The sequence below is a fragment of the Bos indicus x Bos taurus genome, chromosome 18 (assembly GCF_003369695.1).
Source record: "Bos indicus x Bos taurus breed Angus x Brahman F1 hybrid chromosome 18, Bos_hybrid_MaternalHap_v2.0, whole genome shotgun sequence".
NCBI lineage: Eukaryota > Metazoa > Chordata > Mammalia > Artiodactyla > Bovidae > Bos > Bos indicus x Bos taurus.
This window is the reverse complement of record NC_040093.1, coordinates 50,626,261-50,639,237: the sequence shown is the minus strand read 5'-3', so window position 1 is coordinate 50,639,237 and position 12,977 is coordinate 50,626,261. Positions and strand designations below refer to the sequence as shown.

Here is a 12,977-nt window from a genome sequence, read left to right as displayed (position 1 = left end):
GAAAGGAAGGGCTTCAATGGGGACGTAATTCAATTATATTCCATTTAAAACAATGTACAGAAAAGATTCGTGATTATTTACGGCAAAAATAATACGTTTTAAGAGAAAAAAAACTCCATATTTCGCCAAAACTTATAACTATTACACTGTGGGCCTTATTGTCACATTTAAGCATCCGCCCAAGTGGCGGGGGGACAGTTTGGGGGGTCCACCGTACACATCTGAAATGGGAACAAAGCAACCCTGAGTGGCAGGAGGGGGATTTGGGAGCCAGGAGCCCTGACTTGGGAGTTTGCACATCAGGCACTCTCGTCGGGGCAGGAGGGGGCTGAGGGACCGTTCTCGTCCACTTGGGCCGCTGCCCCACTCCTGCCGCTGTCACCGGAGCCGGCCAGGCGACTCGGGGAGGCTCCGGACAGGGCGCCCCGTCTGCTCAGGATAAACCCACGCCCCCTCTCACGCAGCCCAGCCACAGGGCACGACACTCGCCCGTCTGACCGCCGCCAGGTGGACACCGGCCGGGCCGCGGCTCCGGGCGCTTCCCCGGCAACCCCTCGGCTCGGCCCGGCCCGGCCGGTTCGGGGCTCCCGCGGTGGCCACAGAGCCCGAAGGCCGGCCCACTCGCTCGGTCGCCAGGACCCCGGCGAGGCGGCCTCTCCACAGCCAACGGCCACAGGCAACGGCCGCCTGCCCGCGCGCACCCGCTCCGCTGGCCCGCGTGTTCGGTGCCCGGCCCCCGACGCCCACCTGTTGGTCGCACTCGGGGCATGATTTGGTGGCCATCTTCACTTTCTTAGCTCGAGTTGCAGACATGCTTCTCTCAGGCGGCGGCGGCGGCAGCAGCAGTGGCGGCGGCGGTGGCGGCGGTTCGGACTCCGCCCCTCGTACCTCAGCAGCCCAGCCTCTGCCCGCGCGATCCCCGCTGGCCAGACCGAGGCTCTGACGGGTGCGCGCGCGCGCGCGTCCGCGAACTCAAGGAGAGCCTGCGGGCCGAGGAGGCGGGGTGCGGCGTGCGCCGGCTCCAAGAAACTGCGGAAGACGCTTCCACCCACACCGCTCCGGTCCTCCAGCGGGTCTCGATTCTCACGAGAAGACACACATGGATTTTCCGACGGGACAATGGACACGCCCTCTCTCGGCCGGATGAACGGCGTGGGGGCGTGGCTTAGCCGGATTCGGCAGTAACGGGCGTCGGGCTCCACCAACGAAAGCACAGAAAGGGCGGGTCGTGGTGCTGAGCACGCCCCCTTCCCCGGAGGAAGAAGGTGAGAGTGAAAAAGCAGGTGGGAGGTAAGACTTTTCGTACAGATACCGACATTTGATAGATTTCAATAAATGTTAGCAAGTTTAATCACTGATAAATTATAATATACAGCTGATGAGTCTGCTAGATGCCAGCCTTGAGCTCATCACCGGGAGGTGTGAAATTCGTTGAGTCAAATATGTATTGAGGGCCAAATCTGCCAGACAAATTTGAATACTGGGAGGTGCCTGTCCTCAAACACGTAGTCTAGAGGTGTAGAGGGCCTAACATTCGAATACAGGGGAAATGAGTTGTTGGGAGGAGTAATTCGGTTGACTACAATATCAAAATTTAAAATTCACCTCGCCTTTGATCTTGCAATCCCATCCCTAAGAATTTGAAAAGATATCCTCCCTAAGAATTTGAAATATATTCACCAGCTGTGCTTAAATGCATTTGTGCAAAGATGTTGCACTTCGCAGCACAGCTTGATCAGAAACAGCCCGGGTGTCCACCAACAAATTGCCTGAGCAAATTTAGGTATGCATACATCAGAATTATCATTGCAGTTTTTCAAAAGAATGATAGTTCTATATGAAGTGATATAATGATCTCCAAAATAGTATTAATTGGAAGAGCAAAGTACTCTACACCTGTTTAATATTGTGTAAAATAACATGAAAATATATTTATGGTTACATATACATTAAGAGCCGGAGAAGGCAATGGCACCCCACTCAAGTACTCTTGCCTGGAAAATCCCATGGACGGAGGAGCCTGGTAGGCTGCAGTCCATGGGGTCGCTAAGAGTCGGACACGACTGAGCGACTTCACTTTCACTTTTCACTTTCATGCATTGGAGAAGGAAATGGCAACCCACTCCAGTGTTCTTGCCTGGAGAATCCCAGGGACGGCAGAGCCAGGTGGGCTGCCGTCTCTGGGGTCGCACAGAGTCGGACACAACTGAAGTGACTTAGCAGCAGCAGCAGCAGCATACATTAAGATACTAGAAAAGAAAGTGGAGGGCAGGAAGAGGAGGGAGACATATTCCATATAGTATTGTATTAATGTGAATTGTCTACCAGGTTAACCTAATATAACATAGGACAACCCCTCACCCCCCACCCACTCCTCCACCCCCCGCAAAAGAGAAAAGGATTTGTATAGTTACTGAAGTCAGCTGACACACTGTCAAGGGAGTTTGTGTTCCTAGGCTTTCTAGTAGAGCTATCTCCAATGCTGAATCCCTAAGAAGATCCAATTGCCAACATCCACTGGATCATCGAAAAAGCAAGAGAGTTCCAGAAAAACATCTATTTCTGCTTTATTGACTATGCCAAAGCTTTTGACTGTGTGGATCACAATAAACTGGAAAATTCTGAAAGAGATAGGAATACCAAACCACCTGACCTGCCTCTTGAGAAACCTGTATGCAGGTCCGGAAGCAACAGTTAGAACTGGACATGGAACAACAGACTGGTTCCAAATAGGAAAAGGCTGTATATTGTCACCCTGCTTATTAAACTTATATGTAGAGTACATCATGAGAAATGCTGGGCTGGAGGAAGCACAAGCTGGAATCAAAATTTCCGGGAGAAATATCAATAACCTCAGATATGCAGATGACACCACCTTTATGGCAGAAAGTGAAGAGGAACTAAAAAGCCTCTTGATGAAAGTGAAAGAGGAGAGTGAAAAAGTTGGCTTAAAGCTCAACATTCAGAAAACTAAGATCATGGCATCTGGTCCCATCACTTCATGGGAAATAGATGGGGAAACAGTGGAAACAGTGTCAGACTTTACTTTTGGGGGCTCCAAAATCACTGCAGATGGTGATTGCAGCCATGGAATTAAAAGACGCTTGCTCCTTGGAAGGAAAGTTATGACCAACCTAGATAGCATATTCAAAAGCAGAGATATTAATTTGCCAACAAAGGTCCGTCTAGTCAAGGCTATGGTTTTTCCAGTGGTCATGTATGGATGTGAGAGTTGGACTGTGAAGAAAGCTGAGCGCCGAAGAATTGATGCTTTTGAACTGTGGTGTTGGAGAAGACTCTTGAGAGTCCCTTGGACAGCAAGGAGATCCAACCAGTCCATTGTAAAGGAGATCAGTCCTGGGATTTCTTTGGAAGGAATGATGCTAAAGCTGAAACTCCAGTAGTTTGGCCACCTCATGAGAAGAGTTGACTCCTTGGAAAAGTCCCTGATGCAGGGAGGGGTTGGGGGCAGGAGGAGAAGGGGACGACAGAGGATGAGATGGTTGGATGGCATCACCAACTCGATGGACGTGAGTTTGGGTAAACTCCAGGAGTTGGTGATGGACAGGGAGGCCTGGCGTGCTGCGGTTCATGGGGTCGCAGAGTTGGACATGACTGAGCTACTGAACTGAACTGAACTGAACTGAAGGAAGTCAGGTGGAGTTGCCCGATCAGAGGTGAGAAACCACCAGGCAGATGAGACAGAGTAAGCAAAGGCAGAGAAGTCAGTAGCTTGGTGTTGTGAGTGCACCAAGTGCAAGACAGAGTTAAGACTGGAGATGTGGATCATATCCAGCTGGGCAGACAGGGTCTTTGCTACCATGGGAGGGAGTTTGGGCTTCTTCCTGAGTGCAGTGGGGCAGTAGAGGTTTTAGTTTGGGGAGTTAACAGGGTTATATTTGAAGTTGGTAATGATTGGACCAGTAAAATACCTCAGATATTACGACCTGAGGCATGGGGAGAGGATGGACAATAGAGGAGAGGAATTTTAAAAATATGAAGGCCATAGTGTTAGTAAAACTTAAGGAGCTATTTTATTTTGTTGGTGGAGAGCAGCAGCCATGGATATTTCCAGGATGACTCTCAAACTTCTAATACAAAGAAATGGAGGAATAGAAGTAACAGAGGAAGATAGTACCTCAGTTTTCCTTGGAGAATAGTGTAGGCCATGAATTGGGAACCCAGGTCCTGTAATCCTGGCCTTGAGGAGTTTTCTGAAAATTGCATTTGACTAGGTCCTTTTTAGGAAACTCTCCCCAAAAGGGCACTTGGTTGGTGTGGGTAAGGAAGAGGTCTTTATCTCTTTGGGGTTTTTGGCAGAAACTGACAGTTGACTGATGCAAACTCTATCTAGGCCCCCCCTCCCTTCTCTCTAGCCATCTTCTAAGTAGGAATGGGTCATGTGTTATCGCTGGCCAATAAGATATAAACCGAAGTCCACTGAGTGGGATTTTTGGAAAGGCTCTGAGTTCCTGATAAAAATGAAGCAATTCTTGTCCAGAAAAATCTCTTAGTCCTTTGCCTTTCACACTTTTCTTACTCTCTGGAGCATGAACTTGAGGCCCTATAGGTAAAGCAGCCATCTTATGACAATGAGACAATGAGGTATTGGTTATATATTGTTACATAACAAATTACGCCCAAAATTAGTGGCTTAAAACATACCTGTTTCTGTGAGTCAGGAATACAGATGTAGTTCTGCAATCTCATCTATGAGTGCTCAACGATGGGGAGATCCACTTCTCAGTCAGTTCAGTCACTCAGTCATGTCCGACTCTACGACCCCATGAACCGTAGCATGCCAGGCCTCCCTGTCCATCACCAACTCCTGGCGTTTACCCAAACTCATATCCATTGAGTCAGTGATGCCATCCAACCATCTCATCCTCTGTCGTCCCCTTCTCCTCCTGCTCTCAATCTTTCCCAGCATCAGGGTCTTTTCCAATGAGTCAGCTCTTCACATCAGGTGACGAAAGTATTGGAGTTTCAGCTTCAGCATCAGTCCTTCCAATGAACACCCAGGACTGATCTCCTTTAGGATGGACTGGTTGGATCTCCTTGCAGTCCAAGAGATTCTCAAGAGTCTTCTCCAACACCACAGTTCAAAAGCATCAATTCTTCTGCACTCAGCTTTCTTCATAGTCCAACTCTCACATCCATCCATACATGATATACTTCTAAGCTTACTCATTTGATTGTTGGCAAGCCCCAGTCCCTCATCACATGGAGATCTGACCTATGGTAGAGTAGAGTAATCAAAGAGGACTTCCTGGAGTAATCAAAGAAGAAATGTGCATGATAGGTAGAGTTAACGAGGTAAAGAGGAATAGCAAATATTCAGCCAGAAAGAGCAGCTTGGGCAAATTAACTGAGGTAAAAGGAAGTGAAAGGAAGCTATTGTTGCTGAAGCACCAAGAGAAAGAGGAAGAGAGAATCTGACATATTGAGGATGGGTGCTGGAGAATCTACTTTCCACTGGCTTTCAATGCTACTTCTAACTTTGTTCAAGATCTTTTATATGTGCTGTTAAAGTGGCTGTAGGTGCTCTAGTCTCATAATAAGCAATTAGACCAGACAGGAACTATAATATTTTAATACAGGGATTATGTACTTGAGAAACCAAAATGGCCATTTAAATGTGGTTGTTTTTTTTTTTTTTTTTTTTTGGCTGAGCTTACTCAGCTTGTGGGATCTTAGTTTCCTGACTAGGGATCAAATCCAGGGCCTCGGTAATGAAAGTGCAGTCTTAGCCACTGGACCACCAGGGAATTCCCTCAAAGCTGTTCTTTATACCCTTTTGTATACCCAAGCTGTGGGGAGGTGGTGGGGAGGAGGGATGGTGGTAAGAAGAAGTGAGGCGTAACAGCCTCCATCTCCATTCCTTTATTTTGATACTCAAAGTTTCTACCAAGGAGCCCTTTAAAGCTTCTCTTTCTTTTCTGGGAAAGGAGAATGAAAGCACTTGGCTGCTTGGGAGGTCTTGATTTCCTTAAAATTTCTCATTTTTCTTGAAAATCTAATATAGCTCCTAAATTAAAGAGTTAAAAGTTTAAAGCTGTAGTTCCTACTTTTCCAAAGCAATGGAGAGATGATCATCACAATGATGAAAATGTAGTCATTTTGTGTTGATTCTGTTCACAACACTATACTCTGGATTTCCAAAAAGGAGCAGTCCATGATTTTAAAAAAAGAAATATCAAATAATAGACAAAGAAGATGCTATCTTTCTCCTAAAAGAGAGCTTTTCTTTTCTCCCAACGAAGCCAATAACACACTGCATCAAGGAGCACTCACTGCAGGAAAGCCACAGGCTCAAAGCAACTCAAGAGGCCAGCCCTCTTTTACAGCTGGGTACCTCTGGCCAGTTCAAGACATGTACCAGGCTTCACTGAGTACTGAACTCAGCCCACTGGCCTGCCCTGGACACAGAGGAGCCTCCAGAGGTGTTCCATGCCTTGCTTTGCCTCCTTTTTCTTTTTCTCTCACAGTATTAAATATTACTTTATTAGGCATCTACTCTGTGCCTATCCTTACATTATGTTCCTCTTCCTCCCCAAATCCTGCAGAGTATACAGTTAAATAAAGGCTCAAGGAGCATTATCAGTCAGGAATTTTTTTGTTGTTGTTTTTTGCCAAACAAAAAACCCAAATCAAAATGGCTTAAACAAAAAGGGTTACTGGCTCACGTAACCAAAAAACATGAATAGTAGTACCAGTTTCCAGAGAAGGCAATGGCACCCCACTCCAGTACTCTTGCCTGGAAAATCCCATGGATGGAGGAGCCTGGCAGGCTTCATTCCATGGGGTCGCTAAGAGTCCAACACAACTGAGCGACTTCACTTTCACTTTTCACTTTCATGCATTGGAGAAGGAAATGGCAACCCACTCCAGTGTTCTTGCCTGGAGAATCCCAGGGACGGGGGAGCCAGGTGGGCTGCCGTCTATGGGGTCGCACAGAGTCGGACACTGAAGTGACTTAGCAGCAGCAGCAGTACCAGTTTCAGGCACAACTGGATCCATGTTCCCACATAAACAACAGCATCCATTTTTGTCTTTCGGGTCTACATCCCTTCTTGGAGGTGATAGGAAAGATGGCTCAGGTAGCTCACCATCCTATATTTGCTCCTTTTCCTGTCTCATTACACTTCACTGCTTCTGTTTGGTTTTCCTACCTATACCAGAATCACTCATCTGGGCTGGACAAGGACATCCACTGATTATTTTGGACCAAAATTCAGCATCCAGCTCTGGAAATCTTACAGGGGGTCTGGGAACTGAGGGAAGGATGGGTGGGTCACGGAACAACTACCATCCAGAGTAAGTAACTTTACAACAGCACTTTCTTTCACAATGGCCAAGCCACTGCCTCTCTGCCCTGTTACCATTTAGCCTCACCCTGACCTTGATCCTGGGAAAGACTGAAGGCAGAAGGGGATGGCAGAGGATGAGATGGTTGGACATCACTCATGACTCAATGGACATGAGTTTGAGCAAACTCCGGGAGCTAGTGATGGACAGTGAAGCCTGGCATGCTGCAATCCATGGGGTTGCAAAGAGTCGGACACCACCGAGCGACTGAACTGAACTGTGCTGCCTTTGAAATAAAGTCCTTCCCACACTTTTGGTCTTAGTCCTCTTACCCCATCAGTCTGAACTAAATCAGAAGCTTCACTGTCCTGGATGTAAGCAAGAGTCCACAGAAACTGTAGATTCCTTGATAAACCCATAGATGTAGTAGTACAACGAGCATGTGACTCCCAACCAGGGCATCCAGCAAAGAGAGTAAATTAAGACTAGAAGCAGGCTATGCTCTGCTCACCAAGCCTTGTGTCATGGTGCAGGACTGCAGCTACCCCAAGGAAAGAACACTTTTTTTTTCCTTTTCTGCAACAATACGTCCCATTGTCCTTAATCCTTGGGATCATAGTCAATTTTACTTTAGGGAATTTCCATGCCCTCTCTTCTTCCATTTCTCTCCTTCCCTCCCTTTCAGTGTCTCTCTCCCTGTCCAGGTTAAGATTCATTCCAGAATGTCCTCTTACCTCTTACCTTTCAAGATTCCTTAACTCTCCTCTCTTTCATGGATTAGACATAGCAGGTTGTCAGCAGGGAAAGAGGCAGAAAGAGGACCATCCCAGTATCTTTATCACAACTTAATCCCTGGATGCGGAGAAGGCAATGGCACCCCACTCCAGTACTCTTGCCTGGAAAATCCCATGGACGGAGGAGCCTGGTGGGCTGCAGTCCATGGGGTGCTAAGAGTCCGACACGACTGAGCAACTTCACTTTCACTTTTCACTTTCATGCATTGGAGAAGGAAATGGCAACCCGCTCCAGTGTTCTTGCCTGGAAAATCCCAGGGACGGTGGAGCCTGATGGGCTGCCATCTATGGGGTCGCACAGAGTCAGACACGACTGAATCGACTTAGTAGCAGCAGTAGCAGTAATCCCTGGATGCCACAAAGAATAACTGCAATTTAGTTACAAAATCATAAAGAGGCCATTAGCTATGGCCTCTGACAGGCCACTTACATTTAAAAAAATAATAAAATCAGAATGGAAAATATATGAATGAAAGGATTGGCTCTGTGTGACAGAATGAGTATTATCATCCCAAAGCATCACTGAGCCATGTGTGCATGGCATTTAGTATTAGAAACATGCTTTCATTTCTTTAGTGAAAAAATATTTTCTGAGAGCCTCTGATGAGGCAGCTCATCTCTCTGGAACCCACTTTACTCAGACCTTTGCATGACTGACTCCTAAGCATCTTTCACATACACATACACTCTGGGCTCCACATTCCTCCAGTGAAGCAGCCCAAAACTCAGGGGCAGCTTGTAGTTTTCCAGCACCCTAGGTTCCTTTCCATATTCATGTTCTGCCAGGCTCTGGGAAGGTATCAAGTTGAACCACATGAAATTGCCTTTTTATGGGCTAAATGAAAATGTTAAATATTTTGGAGAAAAAATGCTATACTCAACCAAAATATGCACTGTTAGCATTAACTGCTTTCCCCAACCGGTAAGGTTCCCCCAGTATTAAATGGTATATACTATATTTATAAAATTCAGCATTATTAATATTTATTCAAATCCTCCAATTACTGCTTCTCAGTTGGAGAAAGTTTTGTTTCTTAGAGTTCCAAATGACAGGAAAGGTGGTAATTGGTTGAAAAAAAGTCAGGTAAATATGATGAATGTGGTAAAATTTCTTAGCTCAATTAAATTAATCAATTTAATTAATAATTAAAAAATTATGGTGGTTTGTGATTTCTGTGGTCAGATGTCATGGAAAAATATAGGTTCATGTCTGCTAACCAATACAGAGTACTTTTAGGTAAACTTTTTATATATAATTTAAACTTTTTGGCAATAAGATGCTACCATTAGTTATACCTGGGTTAAAAAGCAGTAATGAAACAGTCTTTGTAGACCACCATACCATTACCAGAACCTTTTTTTTTTATTACAGTGATGGTTTGAACACATGTTCAGGAACTTCATCAACATCTATCCATTGTCCAGATCACCTTCAATGTCATTTTTTTGTCAAAGCTTATGATCCTCTCCAAAATATGTCTCTGTTCTCTCAAATCTTAAGAGATGAGAATATCTCTAACCATCTGAGTTTATGATCATCCATTAACTGGTGTGGTACCTACCCATGCGTCCATTTTTTTTTAACCTTTCCTATTGCAGCCAGGTGTCGAGAAACTATTGTAGCAGAAGCTCCTAAAGTCTGCTGCAAGACTTCGAATTGCTGTTTTGGGGTTAGCTTCTACCATAGCTCTCAACTGATCTTCATTTAAAACAGATTTGGGTTTCCCCAAAGGCTCATTTTTCAGACCCAGAACAAAATTTTTCAAACTAACATCCAGCACTAACAGAGCCTTTCCCAAAGACAGAATTGATATTTCTACTTGCCATGGCTGCACTATGTCCTTAAACAATAAAAACTCAATCATCAAAGAAAACTGAACATATACAAAATTGTATATTTAGATTCTGTTACAAAACTTTTATTTTCTTCAAATTTTCACTCACTGATTTTACTGCCTATCAGTTCATCTTGTCTGCAACAAAAATTACTGTTTAGCTAATGCTGGTTTTCTATTTCCTGTAGTTCTTCCACAGTTATTAAACTGAAGTTCTACTATGAAGGAAGAACTGTCCCTTTCCCCTCATTTTAAAATTTATATCAGTAGGGCTCACAGATATATACTTTATTAATTCAATGATAACATTATTTCTTTTGCTCAAACTAGTCCAGCTTTGGCCATTAGGAACTCCTTTAGTTTGGCTCCTGTGTTCTTTCAGCAATATTCTCCCATTTCTTTCTTTAAAAAAAAAAACAAAACTTTTTTTTTTAATTATCTGGCACACCTAAAGATTTTCCAGCCAGCTTTATCCCATCTTAGTCCTGTAGTTGACCTCTTCTCTAAAGATCCCTGGTTCCTTTTATTGAAGAATCATACTTAAAGATTGGATGCTAAGTTTCTTCATCACTGCTGAGGTGTCATCACTTCTAGTTCCTCACACTGAACAGTTAGGAAAAATATGTGTGCATACTAACTGACACGTATAGTGATAGCTCAGATTCCAATCCAACCCAGAAGAGTTCATTTTAGCCTCGTCCTCTCCTTATGAAAAACCCAGTTCTTATCTAAAACATATTTACCGGTTTGTTCAGTTTGAGTACACACATAAAGCACAGAATTGTTCATCTATACCCCTGTGAGAAATACATTTACTGACTAGACTACAGCATTAACCCACGGTTCTTTGATGTCTTTAACATTACTGTATCTACTCAAGATAGTATTTTCCACAATTGCTTGGGTTAGTTCTTTTCTTCCCCATCCTATTCAGTGTCACTCTTTCCTCATTCCACTACCCAATTCCCATCTTTCCATTTCCCTACACCCCTATAGATTGCCAGTCACTTCATTTTGTGGTTTAACTCCACTGGCATTGATTTTGGACAAATGATCAACTACATATATGTATTGTCTTATGTCTCCTTTCTTACATAAAAGGTAGGATACTATAAATACTATTATGCTTGATTTTTTTTTTACTTAACTGTATATTCTGGAAAGAACTGCAAAGAACTGACTCATTAGAAAAGACCCTGATGCTGGGAAAGATTGAAGGCAGGAAGAGAAAGAGTTGACAGAGGATGAGATGGTTGGATGGCATCACCAACCCGATGGACGTGAGTTTGAGCAAGCTCTGGGAGTTGGTGAAGGACAGGGAAGCCTGGCATACTGCAGTCAATAAGGTTGCAAAGAGTCAAATGTGACTGAGTGACTGAACTGAACTGGTATTCTGGAAAACACTTCAGATAAATTAATAAAGATTATCCTCATTTCTAAAATATAGCTCTATTATGCTGCTGTACAGATACACCAGTTTAATTACTTTCCTATGTACAGGCATTCAGACTGTGTCCAATATTTTGCAGTTACATACAATGCTGCAGTAAATATCTACATGTGTTTTCATATTGCTGGAGATATATCTTCATGGTAGATTCTCAGAAATGGTCTTGCTGGGTCAAAAGGTAAATAAATACTAAAAAAAAATACTATGTAACTTTTTTTTTTTTTTTGCTAAGTCGCTTCCGTCGTGTCCGACTCTGTGCGACCCCATAGATGGCAGCCCACCAGGCTCCCCCATCCCTGGGATTCTCCAGGCAAGAATACTGGAGTGGGTTGTAGGTATTGCCAAATCTCCCCTCAGAAGAGTTACAGCAATTTGTATTCTCACAAGCAATGTATGACAGTGCCTGTTTCCCCACAGTTTCACCAACAAAGTGTGAAAAATTACCATTTTTATATCTGGTTGTTAGAATTTTATCTCTCAATTTTTAAGACCTCTTTATAGATTAAAAAATTAATAAGCACTGACTATAAAGTACAGGAAACTCTACCCAATACTACGTAATGACCTATATACAAAAAGAACCTAAAAAATATATAATATACACACTATGTTATATAGCAGAAACAATATTATAAATCAACTATACTCCAATAACTAAAAATTAATTTAATAAAGAATTGTAGAAGTATTCTCATCTAAAATATTATCATCTTTATGGCATAGATTGTGAATATTTTTCCCCACAAACTTTGTCTATGGGACTTTTGTCATGCAAGAATTGAATTTAGTGACATTTATAAATCTTTTCTTTTAATGCTTCTGGATTTTAAGTCACAGTAAGCCTTATTTTCTAAACCAAGATTATAGAGGAGCTAGTTTATGTTAGCAGTGGATTGAAGTGAACTTTTAAATAATATTACAAGGACAACAAAAGTAAAAATAGGTAAATTGAACTACATCAAAATTTAAAACTTCAGTGATGAGGACACAATCAACAGAGTGAAAAGGCAACCTATAGCATGGAAGAAATAATTACAAATCAGATATCTAATAAATGGTTAAATATTCAGAATATATAAAGAACTCTTAGAATTCAACAAAAAAAAATTACCTGATTTTAAAAAATGGGCAAAGGACCTGAATAAATATTTCTCCAACAAACATACACACATGGCCAACAAGCATATGAAAAAATGCTCAACATCACTAATCATTCAGTTCAGTTCAGTTCAGTCACTCAGTCGTGTCCGACTCTTTGCGACCCCATGAATTGCAGCACTCCAGGCCTCCCTGTCCATCACCAACTCCCAGAGTTCACTCAGACTCACGTCCATGGAGTTGGTGATGCCATCCAGCCATCTCATCCTCTGTCGTCCCCTTCTCCTCCTGCCCCCAATCCCTCCCAGCATCAGAGTCTTTTCCAATGAGTCAACTCTTCACATGAGGTGGCCAAAGTACTGGAGTTTCAGCTTTAGCATCATTCCTTCCAAAGAAATCCCAGAGCTGATCTCCTTCAGAATGGACTGGTTGGATCTCCTTGCAGTCCAAGGGACTCTCAAGAGTCTTCTCCAGCACCACAATTCAAAAGCA

At 43.5% G+C, this 12,977-nt stretch overlaps 1 protein-coding gene and 1 long non-coding RNA gene across 2 annotated transcripts in view; one reads left to right on the top strand and one right to left on the bottom strand.

Annotated features, from left to right (window-relative positions):
- The window catches only part of C18H16orf87 (chromosome 18 C16orf87 homolog), a 34,082-nt gene extending 33,073 nt beyond the window's left edge, over positions 1-1,009 (bottom strand). Inside the window, exon 1 of the mRNA XM_027513702.1 lies at positions 748-1,009. Within this exon, the coding sequence (XP_027369503.1) occupies positions 748-813 (66 nt within the window). The 5' untranslated portion in view covers positions 814-1,009. The remainder of the gene's footprint in view (positions 1-747) is intronic.
- The window catches only part of LOC113875385, a 28,861-nt gene continuing 16,892 nt past the window's right edge, over positions 1,009-12,977 (top strand). Inside the window, exon 1 of the long non-coding RNA XR_003506234.1 lies at positions 1,009-1,290. This is a non-coding gene — a long non-coding RNA (uncharacterized LOC113875385). The remainder of the gene's footprint in view (positions 1,291-12,977) is intronic.